Source organism: Aethalodelphis obliquidens, unplaced genomic scaffold (assembly GCF_003676395.1).
Source record: "Aethalodelphis obliquidens isolate GAN/ISIS:26980383/991018 unplaced genomic scaffold, ASM367639v1 scaffold124, whole genome shotgun sequence".
Taxonomy (NCBI): Eukaryota; Metazoa; Chordata; class Mammalia; order Artiodactyla; family Delphinidae; genus Aethalodelphis; species Aethalodelphis obliquidens.
In genome coordinates, this window is record NW_020838068.1 from 694,851 (window position 1) to 720,254 (window position 25,404).

General features: G+C 46.9%; 1 protein-coding gene across 6 annotated transcripts in view; it reads right to left on the reverse strand.

The window, feature by feature from the left end:
• The window catches only part of ARHGAP22 (Rho GTPase activating protein 22), a 194,756-nt gene that overhangs the window by 116,146 nt on the left and 53,206 nt on the right, over positions 1-25,404 (reverse strand). For all 6 annotated transcript variants that reach the window (XR_003431127.1, XR_003431126.1, XM_027098536.1 and 3 more), the window contains exon 2: positions 19,932-20,131. Coding sequence is in view for 4 of the 6 variants with exons in the window: in XM_027098536.1 (XP_026954337.1) it covers positions 19,932-20,131 (200 nt within the window). In the remaining 2 variants the exon portion in view is untranslated. The remainder of the gene's footprint in view (positions 1-19,931; positions 20,132-25,404) is intronic.

Consider the following 25,404-nt stretch of genomic DNA (forward strand, 5'->3'; position numbering starts at 1 on the left):
TTAAAGTAAAAAAAGTTCATTATCTATTTATCAATAATTGAGAAAACAAGTAGACAAAAAAATCAGTAAGGATATAAATGACCTGAAAAAACACTATCAACCAATTTGACCTAATTGCTGCCTTCCTCAACAGTAGAATACACGTGTTTTCAAATGTCCATGAAACTTTTATTAAGATGGCCATAAACAAGTCTTAAAAAATGGAAAAAAGTTCAAATACAACATATGTTCTCTGATCACAATGGAATTAAGTTAGAAATCAATAACAGAAAAATTTCTGGACAATTCCCAAACATTTGGAAACCAATTAATGCATTTCTAAATAACCCATACATCAAAGAAAAACATCAAAAAGGAAAATTAGAAAGTGCTTTGAACTGGATAAAAATGAAAACACAACATATAAAATTTTGTTACATGCCTCTAGAGGAGTAGTTAGGGGGTAAATTATAGCACTAAATGTTGATATCACAAAAGAAGAAAGGCTTCAATCAATGACCTCAGCTTCTACCTTAAGAAATGACACAAAGAAGAGCAAATTAAACCCAATGTAAAAAAATGAAAAAATAAAGATCAGAGTGGCTATAAATAAAATGAAAAATAAAAAAATAATGAAGCCAATGAAACTAAAAGCTAGTTCTTTGAGAAGATCAATAAAATTGATAAGTCTCTAGCAAGACTAATCAGGAAAAAGAGAGAAGATAAACTGTCAATATCTGGAATTAGAGAGGTGACCTCACCACAGATTCTTCAGGTATTAAAAAGATAAGATAATGTTAAGGAAAACATTATGTTAATAAATTTGGAAATTTAGATGAAGTGGATAAAAGAAGACACAAACTACTGAAGCTCAGTCAAGAAGAAATAGTTAAATAGCCCCATATCTAGTAAAGAACTGGAATTTGGGGGCTTCCCTTGGTGGCACAGTGGTTGAGAATCTGCCTGCTAACGCAGGGGACACGGGTTCGAGCCCTGGTCTGGGAGGATCCCACATGCCACGGAGCAACTGGGCCCGTGAGCCACAACTACTGAGCCTGCGCGTCCAGAGCCTGTGCTCCGCAACAAGAGAGGCCGCAACAGTGAGAGGCCCACGCACCATGATGAAGAGTGGCCCCCGCTTGCCACAACTGGAGAAAGTCCTGGCACAGAAACAAAGACCCAACACAGCAAAAATAAATATAAATACAAAGAAATGGAATTTGTAGCTAAAAACCTTCCCACAAGGAAAACTCCAAACTCAGATGATTTCACTGGTGAATTCTACCAAATATTTAAGGAAGAAATAACACCAATACTACACAAATTCTTTTTGAAAAGTGAAAAAAAGGCATGGTTTCCAGTGCATTTTATGAGGCCAACATTACTGTGATATAGAACAGCCGAAGACATTATAAGAAAAGAACACTGTAAACCAATATCGCTCAGGAACAAAAATTCTCAACAAAATTTTAGCAAATCAAGTTCAACAATATATAGAAAGGAAAATAATGACCAACTGGGGTTTATCCCAAGTATGCAAAGTTGGTTTAACAAACCAAAATCAATCAATGTAATTAACCATATTTATAAACTAGAAAAGAGAAAAGATCATCTCGATAGATGCAAAAAAAAAAAAAGCATTTGACAAAATTCAACATCCATTCCTGATAAAAATTCTCAGCAAACTAGAATAAAAGAGAACTTCCTCAACCTGATAAAGGGTATCTCTGAAAAACGAAAAGCTAATATCATACTAAAAGCTTTTCCCCTAAGACCAAGATCAAGACAATGATGTTTCTTCTTCTTATTTCTATTAAATATTGTACGAGTCCTAGCTGTTGTTATAAGGTGAGAAAAAGAAATAAAATTTGTCCAAATTGGAAAGGAAGAAGTGAAAGTGTTTCTACAAACAACATAATTGTCTATGTAGAAAATCTGCTGAAACTTTACAAAAAAAAAGCTACTAGAATTAATAAATGATTTTGGTAAGGTTTCAGGATACAAGACAAATGCACAAATTTAAGGAGTATCTCTCTCTATTAGCAATGAACAATTGGAAATTGAAAATCAAAACCATTTTACTTGCACCCCAAAATATGAAATACTTGGGGATAAATATGATGAAAGATCTTCAAGATCTGTGCACTGAGAACTAAAAATCATTGCTGGGAGAATTGAAAGAAGATAGAACCAACTGAAGAGATATACCGTGTTTACTGGCCAGAGGACTTACTATTGTTAAGATGTCAATTCTCTCCAAATTGGCCTAAAGATTCAAAGCAATCCCAGTCAGAATCCCAGTAGTGTTTTATAGGACATGACCTATAGAACATGATTCTAAAATTCATATAGAAATATAAAGGACCTACTACAGTCAGACAACTTTGAAACAGAATAACAAAGTTGGAGATCTAATACTTCTGGATTTCAGGACTTACTATAAAGCTATAGTAATCAAAACATTGTAATATTGGCATTAAGATAGACAAAGAAGTTAATAAAACAGAATAGAAGGTTCAGAAACAAACAAACAAACAAATGGATTTTTTTTTTTTTTTCTTTTTTTTTTTTCGGTACGCGGGCCTCTTACTGCTGTGGCCTCTCCCATTGTGGAGCACAGGCTCCGGACGCGCAGGCCCAGCGGCCATGTATCACGGGCCCAGCCGCCCCGCAGCATGTGGGATCTTTCCGGACCGAGGCACGAACCCGTGTCCGCTGCATCAGCAGGTGGACTCCCAACCACTGCGCCACCAGGGAAGCCCAAACAAATGAATTTTTGACAAAGGTTCAAAGGCAGTTCAGTGGAGTATGGATAGCAGGATGGTATTTTCAGTAAATGGTGGTGGAACAATTTTATATTCTTGTGTAAAAAAATGAACTTTGATCCATGCCTGACATCACACACAAAAATATACTCAAAATAAATCATATACCTAAAAGTAAAATCATAAGGCGATAAAACTTCTGGTAGAAAACCTTTATGACTCTGGTTAGGCAAAGACTTCTTAAATACAATGTCAGAAGCACAATTGTGAAGCGCTATTGTGATTTGTGAGTTATTACATAGCCAAGGAATAGAGTCTGCTTATAACCATTTTACAGGAGCTGGAATACATATAAACATTTAAAAATAATTATAGGGGTTTGTAATTATTGTGACATTGACACTTAATGTGGGACTCAAGCGGGTCCAGGGCTGATGCCTGGTTTTATTACCTGTACAATGAGGACATTAACCTCTGTCCTTTTGTCCTCACTGGGCTGCCTGAGCTGGTGCTTTGTAAAGAGCTAAAGGCTGAATGAATATGAATGAGTACTTGTCATAATTATTATTTTACAACCATTTTGGCCGCTATGCCTGTTCATTTGGTTTGTCTCTAGGAACAATCCCTCCCCCAATAACACTATCACTTGTGCCACAAAATAAGGTATGGTGTAGATTCAGGAGTCCCAGGATGGTGAAGGACTGGGTTCCTCCTTCATAGTTTGCGGTGACAATCCTGGTGGGACCTCCTGCAGGGGCCGGGGTGTCTGCCCTTCTACCACTGGTCTGGGTTTTGGGCTTCCTGATCGTTCCGTGAACTTCACACTCTAATCCAGCTCTCTCTCCTACCTGATCAAAGCTGGCTCTCTGGGAAGTCTTCATTTTTCATCTTGTCTAGAGGGAGACTGTCTGAAGAACCAACTTCTGAAATGCTTCTTAACAAGTGGCATGATAAGATTCTCCACTGGCAGCATCTTGGAAAATTGCACACGTTTTTAAAAGCAATCACTCAGGGTTCTTTATCTCCTATTATTCTGATTGTGGCCTCAGATCAATCTTAAAAAGCTTTAGCCTCTGACACCCAACCAAGAACTGAATCACTCCAGATTTTAAATAACGCAGATCAGAATGAAGTTCAGTGCCAAGCTGGGAAACATCCTCCTCCTTCTTATCATACAAGCCTTTAACCAGGGTCCATTACTGTCCAAAATGTAGATATTTAAAAAGGCAACCTAAAAGTTGGAGACAAATTGCTTCTTGGTTGGGGTACCTTCCCTCCCTAAGGAGTTGAGATGAGTCACTTCTCTGGCCTCATTCTTTGCTCAGGACTTCATCCTGAAGATTCTCCCAACCGATTCCAGCCAGAGGCTGCCTCCTGTGCACTCCAAATGCACTTGGTGTGCTCCACACGTCTCCGCGTCCCGCTTCACCACCATGTCGGGGCTACACCTGGTCTCCTGATAGAATCTGTCAGCCCGTGAGGGGTGCCCCTCGGGGCAGAGTGTTGGAGGGACAGCACTGTGCTTGGCAGAAAGCACGGGATTTGGGGTCTGAGCACCAGCTCCCTGCACCTTCCTGAACCACCCCAGATGGCCACAGGCCCTGAAGCCCTCACCAGGAAGGCCACCCAGCCTAGGGCCTGAGCCCATACAAGTCTAGCTGGGATCAAGGGTGAGCCTGGGACCCAGGGCCTGGGGCAGACTTGCGGCACTAAGCCTGGGGTCTGGGCAGAGCCCTCAGCAACCCTCCAGCCTCACCGTTAACAGTCTCTCCCAACCTTGGAGGGAATGTCCTCTCCAGGGTGGGTGGGTCTTCCTCCAGTGGTCCTGGTTTTCCCTGCAGTAGTTCTGTGCCACTCCAGGACTCTGATCTAGGCTCTGCCCCAAATCATGAATGCCTGACTCTCCCTGAGTGATTCCTGAGCCTCCCAGAGGCTATAGGATTGAGGCTGTGTCTATGGTCCCAGCACTGTGAAACCTCGGGCTCCACCCAGGCAAGGGGTCCCAATACAATCACCCCCCAGGCCCTTGTCATTAATGCCTGTGATCATGTTCATGAGAAAAAGATGCATGCCATGTTGCAAAGTGTCTGTGTGAAGCCAGCACTCACTAGATTTAGTGTCTTAGCCTCTCTGTGTCACTGTGATGGGCCCAGTGCTGGAGTGCCAAGTAGCTTTCTAGGGACACAGAGGAATGAATGCTTGTGACCAGTGGACCAGAATGCTTACAAGGGCGGCTTCCTGAACCCTCTAGTGGTGACAGGGCTCTGGCCACTGGGACTAGGCGGTATGACTTCATCTACTTCTGGGCCTGGGCCTTTAGAAATGTAACCTCCATCCTTCTCTCCTCCCTCCCTCACTGTGTCAAGCTTAGAGGGCACAGAAACAGATGAAGCTGCCACCTTATCCACAGCAGACTTGCCATAGCAAGAGGTAAACTGTTATTTTGTTTAGGTGCTGGGATTTCAGGAATATTCAGCATTGTTTATTTTGACTAATTAGATGTCATTTTATTTTTTTTTATAAATTTATTTTTATTTATTTATTTTTGGCTATGTTGGGTCTTTGTTGCTGCGCACGGGCTTTCTCTAGTTGCGGTGAGCAGGGGCTACTCTTCATTGCGGTACGCGGGCTTCTCATTGTGGTGGCTTCTCTTGTTGCGGAGCACGGGCTCTAGGCGTGCGGGCTTCAGTAGTTGTGGCGCACAGGCCCAGTTGCTCCGCGGCATGGGGATCTTCCCGGACCAGGGCTTGAACCCGTGTCCCCTGCATTGGCAGGCAGATTCTTAACCACTGCGCCACTAGGGAAGCCCTAGATGTTATTTTGAGTAAACACATTTCAGATAATTTTGTCCCAGACTGCTCACCTGGCCCAATAAAAAAGTTTTAAAATCATAGTACTGGGACTTCCCTGGTGGCGCAGCAGTTAAGAATCCGCCTGCCAATGCAGGGGACACAGGTTCAAGCCCTGGTCCAGGAAGATCCCACATGGCGCGGAGCAACTAAGCCCATGCGTCACAACTGCTGAGCCTGCGCTCTAGAGCCTGCAAGCCACAACTACTGAAGCCTGAGCGCCTAGATCCCGTGCTCCACAACAAGAGAAGCCACCGCAAAGAGAAACCCCTGCGCCGCAATGAAGAGTAGCTCCCGCTCACCGCAACTAGAGAAAGCCCGCGCACAGTAACGAAGACCTAACGCACCATAAATAAATAAATAAATTTATTTTAAAAAATAAATAAAATCATAGTACTATTGAAACACTGTATTTCTATGCAAAGCCATTTAATTAATGATTATTCTCTTGCTCCTCTGACTGGATGTTGGGAAGGAAAAGCAATGAGAGGGCAGGTCCATCTACTTGTGATACAGCCTTGGGGGCACAGGCTGCTGGGATCTGCCTAGCTCTCATGGTCAGAGCTCTGAGCAGGGCATGGCAGAAGGTCTGGGTTCTGGCCTCCAGCTACGATGGCTGTGGAGAACCCCCTTCCTGCCTGACCCTTTGGACTGGAGCACAAGAAACCCAGCAAGGATACAGGTCACTGTCCGAGAGGGGTCATGGCTCCCACTGTCCCTGGCCAAATGCCCAGTCTGTAAAGGATCTCCGCTGGGCAGTGGGAGGTCCTGGGAGTGTGAAAATGCCCCCCTTCCTCCTTGGCTCAATGGACTGAATGGTAGGTCTCTTTGCCTCCTTAAAATACCTGGTGTTCTAGCTGGAGGAGCTCAGGGAGAACTAAGCCTACTCCCTCTGATGCCCATTTGGTAGCTGCATCGGTTAACTGCTGTCGAGGGCTGATGCATTCAGAAGGGAACCAGCCATCATAGGCCATGTGCTCTGAGCTTCCTATAGGGGAGTGAGTCTTCACTGGTCAGCCACTTCTTTCCAGTACGTTCTCTGACCCAAGACTCAGGCAGATGTTGGTGTCAATTTCTGCCCCACCTAGATGCTAACTCTGCCCTTAGCTCTTTGGAGCCCACATGGCAGGTGTGGAAAAGCCTCTGCTTCAGAACTGGGAGCCCTTGGTAGGCAGTGCTGCGTGGCCTCCACTCCATGCTGTGAGGAGTCCAGGGGGACCCTGCCTCTCCGCAGCCCAGGGTCTGCAGCACTGAACCACAGGGCTATTCTTCCACACGGCTGTCTCTGCCATGTTTCTGGGGCTGCACAGCTTCCAGCCTTCTCCCCCATGATGAACAGTCTGCCCCTGCCACTCAGGCTGGCCCGGGCCTTGGAGCACACTCCCTGGGAAGTGTGTTTCTGCCCAGAATATGCAGTCGGGACATGGTGATGCCGGGTCTGGGGGGCTTGCCTTGGATGATCTTGACTGCAAGTGGTTTGGTCTGTCTTACTGCTCTCCAGGCCCTGCAACTAGTGCTATGCTCTGGGGTATATGGTGATTTGGGAGAGGACTGCTATGCTGTTTAGTTGAGAGCAAGTTAGTCTGAGAAACACGGTATAGACACTTTTGCTTTGATCTGTGCCAGGCTGACCTGCTGAGCAGACTGCCGCTGAGGGGCACGTGCTGCCTTCTGCTGAGGAAGGCACACCCCATCCCAATCCTCTGCAAAGGATCATTCAGGAAGCCTACCCATCACCCTCAGCAGACCAGGCAAGGCGGCAATCCCACAGCAGCACCCCCAGATCACCTCCATTTTGCTGATAAACAGTAACTCAGTACTCGAATTTTGTCCCTGAGTGTTTAGGCAGTATGAATGAGCTAGAATGTCCCAAATGTAATTAAAAGTAAGTTATGCTCATCACACAATGAATAAGATATGTTTTCCATGCTGCCTCAATGTCATTCGATGCAGTTTTTTGCCTAGTAATTGACAAAATGAGTCATCTACCAACCAGGCTTCCAGCTATTACTGTAAATTAACTGGGTTCAATTGAAAGCCAAAGGATTGATCTATTTTAAGTGGAAGACATTTAAATACTGTAAATGAATATCCGTGGCTGACTTAAATTAGCAGAGCCTGAGAGAAGCTTATTACATTTCCATGAACAGGCAGCCACATTGAAGGAAACACAGAAGCCATTTTTATAAGATGAAGATCGATTCTGTAGGCAGAGACACTCTGAGTACGAAACAATTCGGGGGCAACCAAGACACTCGGCACTTGATTTACATACTCCCAAGTGTGTCATCAGGCTTCTTAGTAACTGGGTTTTCTTTCACCATGACAGTGGCAAAATCTTGTCATATAATGATGAGTTGTAGGTAATCATAAGGTATCGTGATGTTGTTATTCCAGCGGTCGCTTTCAGAACCACTGGTATGTGGTGCAGGATAAGCTTGAAAACTCATATTTTTGGATGATTACTTCCATCTTATGTTTTTCCTTGACAGGTCAGATGCAGAAAAAAATTGCTTGAACTAAACAGTTTAAAAATTGTTTAAAAACGAGTTGGCTGCTGCCGCCAATTTTGAATTTACTAAATACATTTCTGTTTCATTTAAAATAACTATTTGATGAGAATTTTCATTTTGATCTGTTAGTAGAGGGGAGTTACATTTCTCAAATAGCTACATAAATGTAAAGTATCCCTTAAGAAAAAGCCACGCATTCTGACATTTGAACCTAAATAAATGATGACTCTTTTTTTTTTTTTAATAAGACTCCAGTGAGTATTTCTTCACAAAAGCAGCATTTGAAGTTATCCCCAAGGACATTTAAAACAAGAAAACAGGGCTTCCCTGGTGGCGCAGTGGTTGAGAGTCCGCCTGCCGATGCAGGGGACGCGGGTTCGTGCCCCAGTCCGGGAGGATCTCACATGCCGCGGAGCGGTTGGGCCCGTGAGCCATGGCCGCTGAGACTGCGCACCCGGAGCCTGTGCTCCGCTAAGGGAGAGGTCACAACAGTGAGAGGCCCGCGTACCGCAAAAAAAAAAAAAAAAAAAAACAAGAAAACATTTACTGTTTAATTTTTTTCTGGGGCGCTAATGGCAACGTTAATATCAGTTCCCAGTTAGCTCATGGTTATTCCTACCGCCCTGTGGAGGACGTTTGCTCAATAGCTACTGAGCTATCCTGAGGCGGCGAGCAGGGCTTGTCTGATGCTTCAGTGTCCTTCCCTCTCACTCACGCATGTTCCTCTGAGCACAACTTGATCAACTGGAGTTTGCTGTGCCAAGATCTATGGGAGCTGCTATGGAGGTAACCAAGCCCTTGTTCTTCTGTGCACAGAGATGTGCGGGTGGAAAGTATGAAGGAGGAAGTGAAATCAGGCTCTCCTGGACCTCTCAGGGAGTCAGGGGCAAGTTCACGAGGCCAGATGTGACTGGTGGAGATGCCAGCTGCAAAGGCCCCACTGCACCAAGGTCTGTACACATCAGCTCTCTTGCCGCCAATTGTGTCTCTGCAAGATCTTTGCTAGGAGCCACCATTAAGCTCGGCACTAAATGGCCACTAATGACCAGGAGTGACATCAGCCACAGGAATTCTGGGAAATCCCCCTGCTCTGGCCAGACCCCCACAGCTTGCCTGCTTCTCTTTCTTACTCATCCAGGATGGAACTTCTGAAAACCTCTATGGTCTGGCTGACTCTAGGTATTGTCCCTCCATTCCTCCTTGCCTTATAAGGTCTCCACTGACCTCCTGGCTCTGAGAGTTGAAAGGGCACTTGGAGATCAGCTGTGGCCACCTTCCTACCCAGCGACAGGCTCTCCTCCAAGCTTCTTAGTCAAGTGCTGGTCTGGCCTCGGCTTGCCCAGCACCAGGAACTGGAGCTCACCCCTGCCCAGCAGACCACTCCATGGGAACAAAGTATCTTTCCTATATGGAGGGCACAGTGGCCTCCGTGCAATTCTATTTATCCGGGCTATAGCTTCTGGAGGTTCACAGAATAAATATAGTCTTGTTTGCATAAGGATGCAGTGCCTGATCTAGCGCCCTTTCCACGATTTCTCTTCAAATTTCTTATTCAGTTTGTCCCTCATATGGGCAGGAGTTCAGACCCCTCATCCTGGTTGCTGGCGGTTGGAATGGGGCAGAAGGTCCAAGGATGCCCTACTTGTCTGTCTGGGCCATGTGGTCCGTCTCCTCATAATTCTGTGGTCCACTCAAGCATCCTGAGAGCATGGCAGTGGCTTCCCAGAGCAAAAGCAGAAACGGCTTGGTGTCTCAAGGACCGAACCTAGAACTTGCATGGCATCACTTCTGCCTCATTCTATTGGTCAAGTAATCACTAGGGCAGCTCAGATGCAGAAGAGAGGAAGGAGACTCCACTTCTTGTTGGGAGGAGGGGTGTGTGCATAGGCAGGGGAGGGATAGGGACAGCTATCCTTGGAGACTATCTAGCAGGTGCCTTGTAGAGTTGCTGTGAGAATTAAGTCAATACATGTCAAGCACTTAGGATCGTGCTTGGTTCGTATGCATGTAAGTGTTAGCTTTTATTTAGATTTAAGCCCATGAAGTAAGGCAGAGCCGAGATCAGGGCCGTGCCGCATGCCACGGGACTTCTCTTGCTTGACTGAGCTGGATGGCTGCTAACCCTTTACTGTGTACAGTTCCACCGAGGAGAGAAGGCCGACACTAGGCTGTTTCCAATATGTTTAATCTTACTCTGACAGCAGCCCTATATAGTGGGTGTGGTTATTCCCATCTCATAAAGAGAAAAGTGAGGCTCAGAAGGGGAAATACCTTCTCTGGTAACTAGCTAGTAAGCAGTGAAGCCAAAATTCGGAAATCTGTCATTCTCTGTCATGCAGGATTCAGTAAAACGACTTGCTAAGGTACAGCCTGGACTCTTAATTGGAAAAGGCAACATAGGGTTGCTCTCAGGGAGCCTCACGGGTTCAGGTGATCCCCGCTTCCAGGCTCTGTCACCTGCTTTTCACATGTCATTTTAGAAGCCTTCTTGGAGGACTTCTATCTTAGATCCCATTCTAAGAATTACAGGAATCTTGTCCCTGAGTGTTTAGGCAGCACTGACACCACCACTGCCGCCAGCTGCCATTTGTCCAACTCTCAGGGCAGCCTCAGAACAACACACCAGATGTGGGAGCAAGAGGGTCTTCAATGATCTACCTAAATCTACAACCTGTAGGTGGTATAAACAGGATTTGAACCCAGGTTCTCTGATTCCAAATATTATTTTCTTTCCATAGTATGCAAGCTTCCATTCCACCCTTCTGAACATCATTTTCCCCACCTATACGATGGAAATGAATTGTATCTGCCCTGTTAAGGTTGCTGTGAGGCTCAATGGAAATTATGAATGTTTATTTAAAAAGGCTTTAGGGCTTCCCTGGTGGTGCAGTGGTTGAGAGTCCGCCTGCCGATGCAGGGGACACGGGTTCGTGCCCCGGTCCGGGAAGATCCCACATGCTGTGGAGCGGCTGGGCCCGTGAGCCATGGCCGCTGAGCCTGCGCGTCCGGAGCCTGTGCTCCGCAGTGGGAGAGGCCACAACAGTGAGAGGCCCGTATACCGCAAAAAAATAAAATAAATAAAATAAATAAAAAAATAAATAAAAAGGATTTATTGAGCTTCTACTAGGTGTCAGGCACTGTTCTGGACAATCAGGATACAGGGTAAACAAAACAAACGAAATCCCGACCCTGATGAGCTTACATACTAATAGGGGAAGGCAGTCCAATAAGCTTCTTGTCACTTTTCAAGCACTTTACAAAAACAATGAAATATTTTCCCACCAAGGATCTAACACAGGCTGGATCAGTGTTCACTCATTCAGTCAATTTACTCATTTCTTCATTCATTCACTCATTCATTCATTCAATTATTCATGTAAGTATCAAATGTTACTACATATCAGTTATGTGTCAGGCACTGTGCTGGGTGGTAGGAAAAGATAAGTAATAAGATAGACTGAGGCCCTGCGTGAATGAAGTGTACAGACTAGAAGGGAGGAAACATATAACTAAGGAAGTGTTATAAATTAACGGTAGCAATGTCAACAACAGCAACAATGGTAACAACAACAATAACAATAATGACCTCTAGGCTGGTTTGAGTAACAGTTTACAACTGATGAAGGATGCTCAGTTAGTGTTTGCTGAATCAACTCCAGCTGAGTCGAATTTACAAGGTCTAGATGTGAAAAAGCATCTGACACACGGGCGGCTCTGTGACTTGCTGTGAGCGTGGACCGGCTCAGACCAGCCTGACAGCATCTTAATTATGCCCCCAGATAGAGCTGAGATAAGGGCCCTGGTGGGTAGAGTCTTACTAGACAAAGCTGTGAGGTTCCATGGAAAGACATTAAGCAAAGACTTCAGGCGCTATGGTAACACACCCACTAACCTAGGCCTGATGCCAGCCCCCAAATTCCCGCATCCGGAACATGCAGACAACCCAGGCACCTTCCTCAGGAGCCAGGACCCAAGGAGCCAGCTCATGACAGCACCGTTTTTGTCTTTGACATTCAAGCTTGGTAAACAAAGGAAGGAGGAAAGGGGTGATTGGCGGCCTGCTGGAACATTCCCTGTGACCTTCAAGTTCTGGAGTCAGATGGCCTCTCTTTCCTCCCCTGAGGTTTCCTCTTTCTTAAAGACTGCTGGTTTCTGATTGCCCCATATTAACGTTCTCTCCTAGAAGTGCATCTGCTTTCCCATCCATCTTGTCTCTCCTCCCCCCAATTCCAACCTTTTACTCTAAATTAAATGAAACTTTAAATCAATCTTCTCTCCCACTCCCATTACTTACGCTCCCGGAAAACAAAACAAAACAAAACCCAGTCTGCTCTCAAAGTGATTTTTAAATTGCCTCTGCTAGAACCTACAGCTGCATCGGCCACATGGGCGTAGATTTGAGACTCTGCTACCCAGGGATGCAGGCGTCAGCTCCCACACTTTGTCCCCTGCTGCTGTCAAGGCTCCCCAGCCCCTTGTTCCAGCACCTGGCGGTCTTCTAGGCCACACCGGCTGTCAGGACAACAGCCCCATTTGGATGGTCTTTCTGCCTCCAGCCTGGCACCTTGACATTCCCTGCCAGTGCTGCCGTGGATGACTTTCCTCTCGGAGTGAGGAAGGCTAAGTCTGAGCCCCCAAACCTCACAGCCCCCCAGTGCTGCCAGGACCCAGCTTCTGAGTGTGGCACCCGAGCCGTCCACATCCAGCTTCTGGTACCACGTGTGCAGTCTGGGTTCCCGACAACACGATGACCCTCACACTTCTGCTTCAGAGGCCCTGCGCTCCACCCTGGGCATGAGCTGCCTGATATAGCCCACCTCCACACATGAAGTTACACAATTTCTGAGCACCTCCAGTGTGCCAAGCCCAGCTCTGCAGAGACCAGCTGGGCTTGGCGACTCTGTCTGGAAGAGGGAGCCCTCTGTCTGCTCCCCTTTCTGGTTACCTGAAGAGAACTCTCTAGGGCTGTGTCCCTGTTGCCTTCCTTTTCTGCTTTTAGTTTTTCTTTCCTTGTTTAACTTAAAATATTTTAAAATATGGACATAAGTAAATATAGTCTCATTGTGAGAAATGAAAAGACAATCACCCCTCAGTACTGGCGGAGAAGGGCTCCTATAGTGCTCCCCCATGAAGTTACCCAAAACCTCGGATTCTCAAGTCCCTTATATAAGATGCTTGTAATTGCATATAACCTAAGCATACCTTCCCATATACTTTAAAGCATCGCTAGATTACTTATAATACCTAATACAATGTCAATGCTAAGTAAAACAGTTGCCGGTATACAGCAAATTCAAGTATTGCTTTTTGGAACTTTCTGGAAATTTTTTTTTTTCTGAATAGTTTTAAGCCCGGTTGAATTCATGGCTGTGGAGCCCATAGATATGAAGGGCCAACTGTAATACAGATAAATATCAAGTTTTTTGATCATCACCTCATTGTCCATTTTCTCCCCAAAGCCTTACCCTATAGCTTTGGTTTGTAGTAGCTATATTCTGAAAATCCCCAAATTAAACTATTTTAGCTTTATTTCACTTATTTTTTTAGTGAAAGTTATATCTAAACACAGTTTAGAGAATCAAATAGCTCTACAAGGCTTGTTATAAGCAGCAATTTCTTCCTCTTCTACTACTGCCCAAATCTTAGTCACCACTTTCAGCTCTTTTAGGTGAGGTTTTTTTTTTTCTTTTCTTATGTTTATTTCTAAATAAGATCCTTACACTACCATGTCTTGATTTAAAATTTTAGGCATTATCTATGGAATTCCCAGCATGGCAGTTTGAGATTTTGCTTTATTTCACTGCCCTCCCTGCCGCCCCTCCCTATGTGACTTCCTGAACCTCCACAGTAACTTTGGTTATATCAGTCAGCATTCACTGTTTATACTCCCATCCTAGGAAATTTAATTTAACTGAATATTTTTTCTAAGGAGGACTTTCATCTCTCTTTCTAGAACTTCTTCTCAGACACTGAGTTGTCTCTCCTCTTTTCCTCTCCGTTGTTCTTCTTTCCGGGAGATTATGTTAAGATTTTCATCCAGCCCTTCATTTGAGTTTTTGTTTCTGGTATTTTATTTCTGAATTCTGGGAGCTGGTTTGTGCTCTGACTGTCCATTTTTATAGTGTCTCTCTGAGGATGTTAAAGACAGTTTTATTTAAAAGTTTTCTCCCCCCTGCACAGTTTTTATTGCCTCCAAGTTGTTTTTTTCCCCCTTTCCTGTGTTCGTCTGGCCTTCATATGCAATTCTTTCCTTAAGTGAAAGAATTCACTTTGGGTGAATTCTTCTAGTCACCTTCCAGTGACCTTCCAGTGACCTTCTAGTGACCTTCTAGTGACCCAAGGTTCTTTACTCCTACTAGTTACAGTTCTCTAAGCAGCTGATTGGAAATTGTATGGGGGCGGGCGGTGAATGTTTACAGAGAGAGAGATCTGCCTGGCCTGTTTCATGGGGGACCCCTCCTGTCAGTATATTTTGTGTTTTTCTTCTTGGCCTGTCAGATTCTCCAGTGAAAATTCTTCATTTCCTTCCTGAGGGCTATTCCTGACTGCTGAGATGTGGCAGCCAAGTGTGGGATAAAGACTGGGAGAGCTAAGGAACTGATATGCATGCCCACCTCCCTCTAAGCCTCCTGTTCTAGTGAGGTACCCGCCCCCCCCCCCCAATGACGGGGCAGCATCCTCAGCTTCCTTCCAAGTGTTATGCCCTAATGAGGGAGGGCAGTCACAGCTTTGCACAAGGTGGTTCGGCAGATCTGGGACCTAATTGCTTTTTTTTTTAATAGATCTTTATTGGAGTATAATTGCTTCACAATACTGTGTTAGTTTCTGTTGCACAACAAAGCGAATCAGCCGAATGCATACACGTGTCCCCACACACCCTCCCTCTTGAGCCTCCCTCCCACCCTCCCTATCCCACCGCTCTAGGTCATCGCAAAGCACGAAGCTGATCTCGCTGTGCTGTGCTGCTGCTTCCCACCAGCCAACTATTTTACATTCGATAGTGTATATATGTCGATGTTACTCTCACTTCGCCCCAGCTTCGCCCTCCCACCCCATGTCCTCAAGTCCATTTTCTATGTTTACCTCTTTATTCTTGCCCTGCAACTGTGTTCATCAGTACCTTTTTTTTTTTTTTTAGATTCCATATATATGCGTTAGCATATGGGATTTAATTAAACTTAAAAGCTTTTGCACAGCAAAGGAAACCATAAACAAGAGAAAAAGACAACCCTCAGAATGGGAGAAAATATGTGCAAATGACACAACAGACAAAGGATTAATCTCCAAAATATACAAAGAGCTCATGGAGCTCAATATCAAAAAAACAAACAATCCAGTTAAAAAATGGGTGGACCACTTAAATAGACATTTCACCAAGGAAGACATACAGATGGCCAAGAGGCACATGAAAAGATGCTCAACATCACCAATTATTAGAGAAATGCAAATCAAAACTACAATGAGATATCACCTCACGTCAGTCAGAATGGCCATTATCAAAAAATCTAGAAACAATAAATGCTGGAAAGGGTGTGGTGAAAAGGGAACCCTCTTAACTGCTTTTTAAACTGACTTTCAATCAGAACTCCTGTTTGGAGCTCTTCTTTTGCCCTCATTTCCAGAGATAACTGGTCCTGCCAATGTCTGAGTCTTTGTAGGTGTGTCCAGACCTTCACAAGCACACCTTTAGTGCTCTTTATTGGAATTTTGGGGTTTTTAACTCTGTCATCCTTGACTAGAAGTTTGAATTTAAGTTTTGACTTTCTTATTAACTTAGGAGGTGTTATGAAGTACGTGTGTGTTTTATTTCCACGTGTATAGATTTCTCTCTCTCTTGCATATATACCCTCACTCACTGTCATTTTGTTCTTAATCTCTAAGTCTTTTTTTCTTTTGCACTATTGTCAGTGAATGTGTCTCTATAATTTCATTTTTTTTAAAAAAATGGAGAACAATGAGAATTCCTTTTCTTTGTTTAAGTATCCTTCAAAGCTATGTCATTAAGAACATAAAAGTTCACAGCTGCTCTATTTTCTCAGTAGGTTATTTATAGTATAATGAAATGTTTCTTTTGTTCCCTTTTGTTCCTATCACCTTGAATTCTATTCTATTTGATTTTGATATTCCTAAATCTGCTTTCTTTTTGCTTGCATGTGCTGGCTTACGTTTTTCCCTTTGTTTTGTTTTTCAACCTTTTTCTTTATTACTTTCTCTTTTTTAAGCCAGACTTCCACTTTGTCTTTTAAGAGACAGATGAATCTGACCTATTCACATTTATTATGACAACTGAAAGGTTTCTTCCTATTCCTTGCTATCTTATTTATTTACTTTTTTGTTTTCTATTTACCTTTTTCTTTTGTTTTTTCCTCCCCTCCATTTTCTGCCCATTTGTTGAAATGATCACATTTAATTTGTTACATTCTTTCCATCTCACGTTTTGGAAGTTGTACTTTCCATTTCTATTCTATTCCATTTCTATTCAAAGCCAAGAAACCCACAGTGAAGGAGTGGGATAACTAGACTTAAAGTGAATCCTCAAACAGTGGAAACAGACCAGGCTGATCAAGAAAGAATGTGGCAGGAGTTTTCATGGTGCAAGAAACATTTCGCAGAAGCTAAAAGTATTTAAGAAGAAAAAACCTGGAATCTTTTATTAGTAAAACTGTAGGATCTGTCTGCTGGAAACTATTAGGGACATGTGTTGGGAAAAGCTGGAGGGACAGGGCCACACTTTCAGGTTCTGTTTTAAAGCACCTTTGCCTAGCCTTTCTATCTGAGTTTCCATCTGAGCCAATTCTTCCACCATCTTGAATTTTCCCCATCTCTGTGCTCTGCGTCCTCTGCTGACCTTCATGTGAGAAGGGGAGAAGGGAAGAGCTAGGGCTTTGGAAAGAGAACAAGAATATGGGCTGGGAGTGATCCTTATCACGTGTATGTGCTCTGGGCAGCATCAAGGGTAGCTGGACATCCCTCCTCTCCACAATTACATCTGCTGGACAGATGACAGGCCATCTGTTAGGAGGGAGCTCACTGCCTGGGCACTTCTATCACTGTAAACAGTGAGCAGGGCCCATTTTTCCAGGAACCAGATATTGAGAATTAGTCCATTACATGTAGTTCATGCAATTAAATGGAAATCTGAGGGTTATTCTGCCAGCAGGCATGTAGGTTTGAGGTCATACTATAAAGATAAATGAGTCAAATTTGACCAAGAGTCTCCTTGAGATTGGGAACCTGAGCAAAAGGGCTGCCAGAGCAGTCAGGCTTTGCTGGGGAGGGGGGATTATGGAAAAGAATAATCCCCCATGAGGATCTGGTAGAGACCCGGAGAGGCCAAAAGAGGAGCCCTGGGCATGATGCTGGCATCTGTTGGAGACTCTGGCTCCTTTCAGGGATCCAATGGCTCCCTGGTGACGGCTGCACTGGTTTAGCTTGGGTCAGGCCCCAGGGCTCCTCCTTTGCCCAGGCTGGTGACTGGGGATGTCATTACTTCCACTCAATTAGCTATTTCCACCAGAAGCCATTGATGTCTGGAGAAGGTGGCAGGTGAGGGAGAAGAATGTCCAGTCTGGGAAATCTGGGGGATGGAGGTTCCTTCTGGAGCTGCAGTGACAGGTGAGGGCCACCTGAGACTCACCGTGAAGAACATGTGGGGAAGCCTGGGGCAGGGGTCCACATGTAGGCTGGTGACCTCAGTCTGTTACTTTAGTCCACTGGGTTCACCCAACATCATAATGCATTTCTCCCAGGAGATGGTGCTGTGGGTGGGCCAGGAGGGGGATGACAGTAGGGGCCACAGGCAGGGCTCTGAGGTGCTAGGGACTCTGGCAACCTTGATCACCATCATCAGAGTGACATGTCACCAAAAGGACAGCCAGGAAAGCCAAGATGCCACTGAAGGGCCAAGGCTGGTCTTCAACACAAAACACAGAAGCCAGAAGGAAGATGGCAGTGGGCAAGCCAGAGGTGTGGCTCCTGATCTGGGGAGCAGGCTGAGCGGCAGGGCTGAGGGAGCGTGAGGGTACCCAGACTGAAGTATCCCAGGTGCTAGGATCTGTGCTCCGTCGCGTATATGTTCTACAATCTAATTCTTAGTGCATCTCTGTGAGGTAGGTAATAATGTCTCCATTTTAGTAATCATGAAACTGAAAGTAAAAACAAAAATTAAGTGACTTCTACCAAGTTATTTACCTAGCATGACTGACCTAATTCAGATCAAATTCAAAGTTCCTGTTTGTTCCACTCCACCTCTCTGGGAGTTCTATTCCTTCCTTATAAAGCCTGGGAGGCTGGACAGGATCAGAGTTCCCTAAACTTTAGCTTCGATCCACCTTCATGAGTTTTGTCATCCTCACCTCTCATCTCTACTGGTATTGGTGTAAAACTTTTCCATGAGCAGTCTCACTTGTTTGTGTGTGTGTTAAGATGTACATAACATGTAATTTACCATTTCAATGATTTTTAAGTGTACAGTTCAGTAGCATTAAGTACACTCACACTGCTGTGCAACACTTTTTGTTTTTAACTTAGATATATTTTAGAAACAAAAACATGCTATGACTCTCACGAATGGAAACCAGTATGGCTTTCCATAAACAAAAGTTAACCACTAGAATAAATACAGCGAAGACAGAAAGTTATTTACTTGCAGCTGGTGACTAGTGCCACTGAGGTCTCTGAGATGAGGCCTGCTCCTTCCCACCCCCAGAGTCCCATGTTTTTAAGGGAGGGTCCCAAGTATTGGAGAAGTATTAAAGATAGGACAATTCCTTCTTCATACTCAGAAAATTTGGAAGAGGAGTGACAGGGTCATTTTCTCGCTGTGTTGACGACGTGATACCGTGCTGTGCCCAGGTACCTTCTTCCACCTTGCCCATCACAGAGCCCCCTCCCAGCCCCCCAGGCCCCCGAGCACACTGTGGAACTGCTGGATGTGCACAGGCTACAGCCCTGAAAGCTCTGTGACCCCTGACCCCAAACAAGGGGATCTCCCGTTTCTTTCCAACTTGGATCAATGACTAGGAGCCACCTTTGGAAGAAGTCCTTCAAGTTCCCTTCCCCATTTTCCCCAAGAGAAGCGAGGGTAGCTCCCAGACATCCTTCCTCTGTCTGAATCCCATAACAAGGGTTAGCTTGCCCAAGCTCCGCAAGCCCAGCCGCCATGGCCGGCAGCGTGCAGAGCGCTCGGTTATGATGTCTGCACAGGGCAACTGTGACCAGGCTGCACCATGGCAGAGGAGGCCACCGACTGCCCTGAGTGAGCGAACTTAGTGGAACTGGGTAGAAAGGCAGACGTGTTAAGCGCCTGAGGTGGAGCTTACAGTGCTGGTGGAAAAGAGAAGCCTCCCCTGAGAGCCTCTGACACAGGGGTTTCACCACGAGCCAGAATTCAGTATGACGTTAGATTTGCCTGGGCGCCCGTTTCCCTGCATAATGGAAGGAATGGATGTGTGCACCTGTGTCCTCCTTGGAAGCACTAAGAGGCTGAAAAGGACATGAGGAAGAGTTGTATTTTTAAGCCATGGACGGATGTTCTCTATCACCATTATAAGGAAACATTTCCATCACTGAAGCTGTGGATGTGTCACAGTAAAACAAGGTGTGATACCGGGAACGTGGTAGCAGGGGATAAAGCTCACTTTGGAAATCCCAGTGAAATGTCATGCTGAGTGGAGTCAGGGGCTTGGTGCTTGAGGGGTGGAGGTGCTGACGGGAGGGTCACTCTCTGCCTTCTCCCCTCTCCTGGACGTAGTTAAACACGCCCGCCCACCCCCGCCTGGAGCCCCGCTGTGATGCCCGCTGGACACAGGACGCACGCTCCTCACCTGGGGCTTGCTCTCATCTTTGTCCTTGTAGTAGAAGAGCTGATCCCCACGCAGTACGAACCAGCGTTGCTGCCAGTTCTTCATTATGCTCCTCTGCTTCTTCAGCCAGCCCGCCTTCAGGACGGGGCCCAGCCTGCGGGGGCAGGGTGGCTGCCCAGGGCTCCGGCTCTGCTCCCCCATCACCAGGCTTTTGGAGCGGGCTGGAAGCCAAGCACACACACAGTGAGCACGAAGGATGGCAGGCCAGGGGTCAGTCCTTGCCCCACCCTGGCATCCCAGCTGCCCGGTGACCAGAGTATGGGAGCTTCGGCCAGTAGGGCATGATCATGCTTGGCCTATCTCCCCCTTGGGTTCAAAGGGACATGGGTTGGGACCCCTCAGCACCGCAGCCCAAGGTCATCCACCTAGGGGAGTGCACAGCCTGCCTGATTAGTTTCTGCTTTGTCTCTGGGATCCAAGATTCTGCCTTCCCCCAGGTTTGTTCATCCATCCATGCCTCCATGCACCCATCCATCCATCCAGCTTTCCATTTGTTCAATGACTCATTCATTCATTCAGCAACTATTTATTAGTACCTACTATGTACCAATCACTGTTATAGGTGCTGGGGAAAAAGCAGTAAGAAACAAGAAAAATAAGAAACATAAACATCTGGATCCTGCTAGAGCTCACATTCTAGCAGGTTCCTGTCACTCAGGCCCCGAGGGAGCTGGCCCCAGCAGACTCCCCCCCTGGTACCTGCGTGGCACCTCTCCCCTGGCAGCATCAGATCTCAGCACCATTGCCCAGAACCCCCATCCCACCTGGCAAACCACCTTGCTGCTTCCCTGGGATCATCCTGGCAGCTGGGCCTGCACAGCAGGGCCTCTGCGACAGTTGCTTGCTGTGACTTGTCGACGGCTCCCTGGCAGGGTGAAGGGGCCGTCCCTCCTACCTAGAGCCACCGAGTGCCTCGAGCACTCCTGCTCCGCAGATACCACTGAGCAGCGCTCTGCCAGGGTTGGTACTGCCCTTCACAGTGATTGAGTTCTTGCCCCTCCCATGCCTCCCCTACCCCTTCCCCTCGCTCTCCCCTCTGTCCTGGGGAAAGCTTCTCTCCTCTCTCTGGCCAGTATCAAGGATACTGCTGCAGTGGTCGCTAGGAGGGGCCATCCTGGACTTTGGAGGAACAACTCTGAGTCCAAATGTAATCACACTTACAATTCTTAGACCACAGGTCCTAACTTATGATTGGAACGCGCGGTCCCTGCAACCCACAGTTGTTTCTTCCATCCTTTTCCTACTCAATTTCTGGCTTGGCTGCATGGTGAGCTCCTATCTATCCTTCAAGATCCAACTCTACAGAACCTTCCTTCTGATCTCTTCCAGATAGTCCTTCCCTCCTCCACCAGGACATGTGGTCCATGGCTGGTATTTATTAATCTGTGTGGTTGCCTTTCTGCCCCTCTAGACTGAGGGGTAGGGATGGGAGGACATGACGTCTTATCTAGTTCTGCACTTGTGGCTCTCATCACCACACCAGGCAGGTAACGGATGTAAGACATGGTTGTCAAACATCATGGGCTACTTTGGCTTACTCTTTTATTTTAAATTGAAGCATAGTTGATTTGCAGAATCAACTCTCCTTGGCAGAAGCAGGGCTCCAGTGGAGGAGAGGAGAGGCCAGCCCCTGCTCCCCTCAGTTCACCAGGGAGGCGCTTCCTGCAGATGCTACTTAGGCTGCCCAGCCAGCCCGGATTGTCCCCCAGCCGGTCAATCACACAGATATTACTCATAAGGCCCATAGAGCATCTTGAAAGGAAAATCGTTGTTGTTATGATTTATTAATAACCACTGTTCCTGTCTTCAGCATTTCCTTGAATCAAGCCATGTAAATATTCCAGTTCTGTAAACATTTAAGCCAAGATTTCAACTCAAACAGCTCTAACCTTCTAAGGCTCCAGAACTACGGGGAGTCTCTGGAGTTTCTGGCCCAGGAGCAGGCCTGTGACCTGGGGAGGAGCAGGGTGCTCTTTGCCCTCCTCAAAGTCAAGTTCTTCGGCTCACAAGCACATTCATTCATTCACTCGTTCATTCATCCATGCCTTCCAAGTCTGCGGAGCTCCTCCAGGTATGGGGCAGAACCCCAAGTTGTTTGCGCTCCCCCAGAGCCCCAAGGCTGGCAGGAGAAATAACATACAGAAGAGCCACACAGAGATGGAAGAGCCACAGGCCACGTGGACGGGCAAAGGCTGCAGACACTTAAATGAAGGTGCACCTTTCCGCTGTAGACATTTGCAGAGCCACCCAGAGGAGAGCGCCTAGGCTGAGCCTTGAAGGATGACCAGAGCTTGGGCCCACCTCAGGGGAGGGGGCATTCCAATCTGCAAGGAAGGAACAGGAGTAGCAGTTGCTACCTCTTGGCTCAGATAAACGAGTGTGCCGGGTTGATGTGGTCACCTATTCGCACTGACAAGCATCTCCTGAGAGGATGGACCACACTCCCAGTCTCTCCTTCCTCACCCCCCAGTCCCTGCCAACCCCTTGCATTTGGAGGTTTTGTCCTCTCCTGGAAACTGCTCTGATGAAATCCGACAGTCTGGTTCTGATTCTCAGCCTCTGAGACACTGGTGCTCAGGCACATTGATTACCCTCTTCCTGAAGCTCCTCCTTCCGCCCCCCCTGCAGAGCCCAACTGCCTGGTACACCCACGTCTCTTACCACCTGCCCAGCCCGTTCTGGCCTCAGTTCCTCCTGTTCTCCCCGAAAGTCCTGCTGTTGCCCAGGGCTGCCCCAGCTGCCCTCCATTCCATCATGAGTCCATGTCTTTATTTCTGCCCAGATCTTTCTCTGAAACTTCAGGCTCACGTTAAACCATCTCCATGGGGGGCATCTCCATAGGGATGGGTCATGGTCGCCTGTGCCCATGTTCAAATTCAACGTCTGCTGCCTACTCACATCTCCCAAGCCTGCTCCCCACTCCCTGCTCACCAAGGATTCATGACTGGGACCAGCCAATCTTGACATCTTGGAGTTGTTTTGACAAACCCCTCCCCATCAAGTCCCACGGCCAATTAGTGTGCAAATTCTGAAGATTCTCTCTTTGCACTCTTTCTTTCTTTCTTTTTTTTTTTTTGCGGTATGCGGGCCTCTCACCGTTGTGGCCTCTCCCGTTGCGGAGCACAGGCTCTGGACGCGCAGGCTCAGCGGCCATGGCTCACAGGCCCAGCTGCTCTGCGGCACGTGGGATCTTCCCGGACCGGGGCACAAACCCGTGTCCCCTGCATCGGCAGGCGGACTCTCAACCACTGCGCCACCAGGGAAGCCCTGCACTCTTCTTTCTTTTCATTTCTGTTTTACTGAATCAATTCGAATTCTTACCATCCCTCGCCTGGACGCCTTCCTCTCGCTCCCTGCCCTCTGCTGGAGTCTCCAGAAGAGATACGCAGCTGCCGAGGAAATCTTTCTAAACGCAGATATAATCAGCTTTACTCCTTTTCTCCACAGTAGTTAGGGCATTTATCAATGACGTGCAGAGCAAAATCCAACCCCAGCCTGGCCGTCACGACCGGTTCACGGGACAGCGCCACCCCTGCCTAACCACGCGCCTCCCTGTCAGCCCAGGGCTAACGGCTGCCGAAGGTGCCTGCATATTATGCCTACCGGGGACCTTAGGAGATCCGGTCTCCAGGTTTGTTGAAAACGCCTACCTGGGACCTTAGGAGATCCGGTCTCCAGGTTTGTTGAAACACAACTTCCGGGGGAAGGACCTGGAATCTGGATGTTGAAGCAGCCCAGGTGATTCCAATAATCACTGCCCTGGGGTCTAGTCACCCTGGACAACTCCCCAGCGTAATGCCCTTTTGCTCATCTTCACTGCCAAAGTCCTACTTTCCGCTGAACATTTGGGTCCCGTTGCACCTCCTTCATGTAGCTCTCCAAGAGTCACTCCACTAAAGTTAGTCTCTTTCTCTCCACTTCAATTTCACCTTTAGAATAGTGTGAGTAACAGTCTGGTGTATAGTAGTGTTGTTTGTGCAGTGCATGTATCTACCTCTCCCCAAAACTGAGGGCCATGGAGAGAGAGGGGGTCCAACGCCCTCCTGGGAAAATCTGTGTGCGTGAGTGTGTGTTTTTTCTAGTATGTAAGTATGTATGTGCATGAGTGTGTAAGAGTATGTGCATGTGTGAGTGTGCATGTGCATCCGTGTGTTTGCAAGCATATATGCTTGTGAATGTGTGTGTGCGTGCATGCTGCAGTGTGCAAGAGTGTGTGCACATGTGTGTGTGTCATTGTGAGTGTACAATGAGGGTATGTTTGTAAGTACGTCTGAGAGTGTGGGTGCATGCATATGTGTGAATGTGTGTGAGTGTGAGTGTGTTTGCAAGCTTGTGAGGTGTGTGAGCACATGCCTGTTTGGAGCAATCCTAAACTCAGAATCTGGGGTCTCGGTCCAGGCAGTCAGTTCTGAGCAAGGAGACCCTGAGCACAGGGCCTGCAGACTCATCCAGGAGCCCTGGAGGCCTGAGATCCTTACTTGGAAGCCAGGCTGTTGGGAAACTGGGAAAGCTGACAGGACAAGCCAGGGGAGGAGAGACAGAGGGTAGAGGCTGGGGGTGAGTCTCTGGGAGGGTGGAGAGGAGGGGCCAGCCTGAGAGACATTTAGGAGGCGGGGCTGATGGCTGATGGCATGGAGAGGGGGACAGGCCAGCAGTCAAGGAGGGGCAGCAAGATGGTGCACATGTTAGATTTTGCAGTCTCTCTGACATCCAAGAGGATGTGTCCAGGGGAAATGCGACGCGGGGGACGGAGCCAGCTCAGGAGAGAGGTGCTGCAGGTCAGTGCCCAGCACATAGGAAGCACTCAGTCAGGATCTGCTGAATGACACTGCGCTAAAAACCTTCAGGAATTGCTCATCTAATGCTTACAACAAGTGTTCTACAGCAACAGGGGTCACACCACGCATAAGTGGCACAGCCTTGTCTGTGAATACAAATTCTCCCTCCTCAGGGCCTGCTCAGGTGGTGATGGGGGCTTAGCTTGGAACAGCCGCTGGGTGTTGGTAGACTCGGCCCTCATTGCATTAGCACTGGGCTGGCTTTCCTAGAAATGCTGGCCCAGGAGGGGTCAAAACGGGAGAAAGAAGGACCTCGATGGGTGGACAGGTGAGGGTAGGGTGGGTGGCAGTGGAAGGGACGGACATGCCTAAGTGCCTGCAAGGGCCAGAGTTGGGAGTGGGAGCCCAGCAGCTGACATGAGTAATTTCACTTATTCCTCAGAATAATCCTGAGTTCTCAGATGTTCTGACTGAGACTCAGAGGAAGAAAGCTGAAGGTTACACAACAATGTTGTTATGTGGCGAAGCCAGGATTCAAAGCCCAGTCAGTGTTGGTCACCGAGGATGCTACAATCCTTCCCAAGCAAAACCGATACTGAGCGGGGCCCTAAGTGCTTCAGCTCAGAGATGCCAGGAAGGGAGGAGAAAAGCAGCCT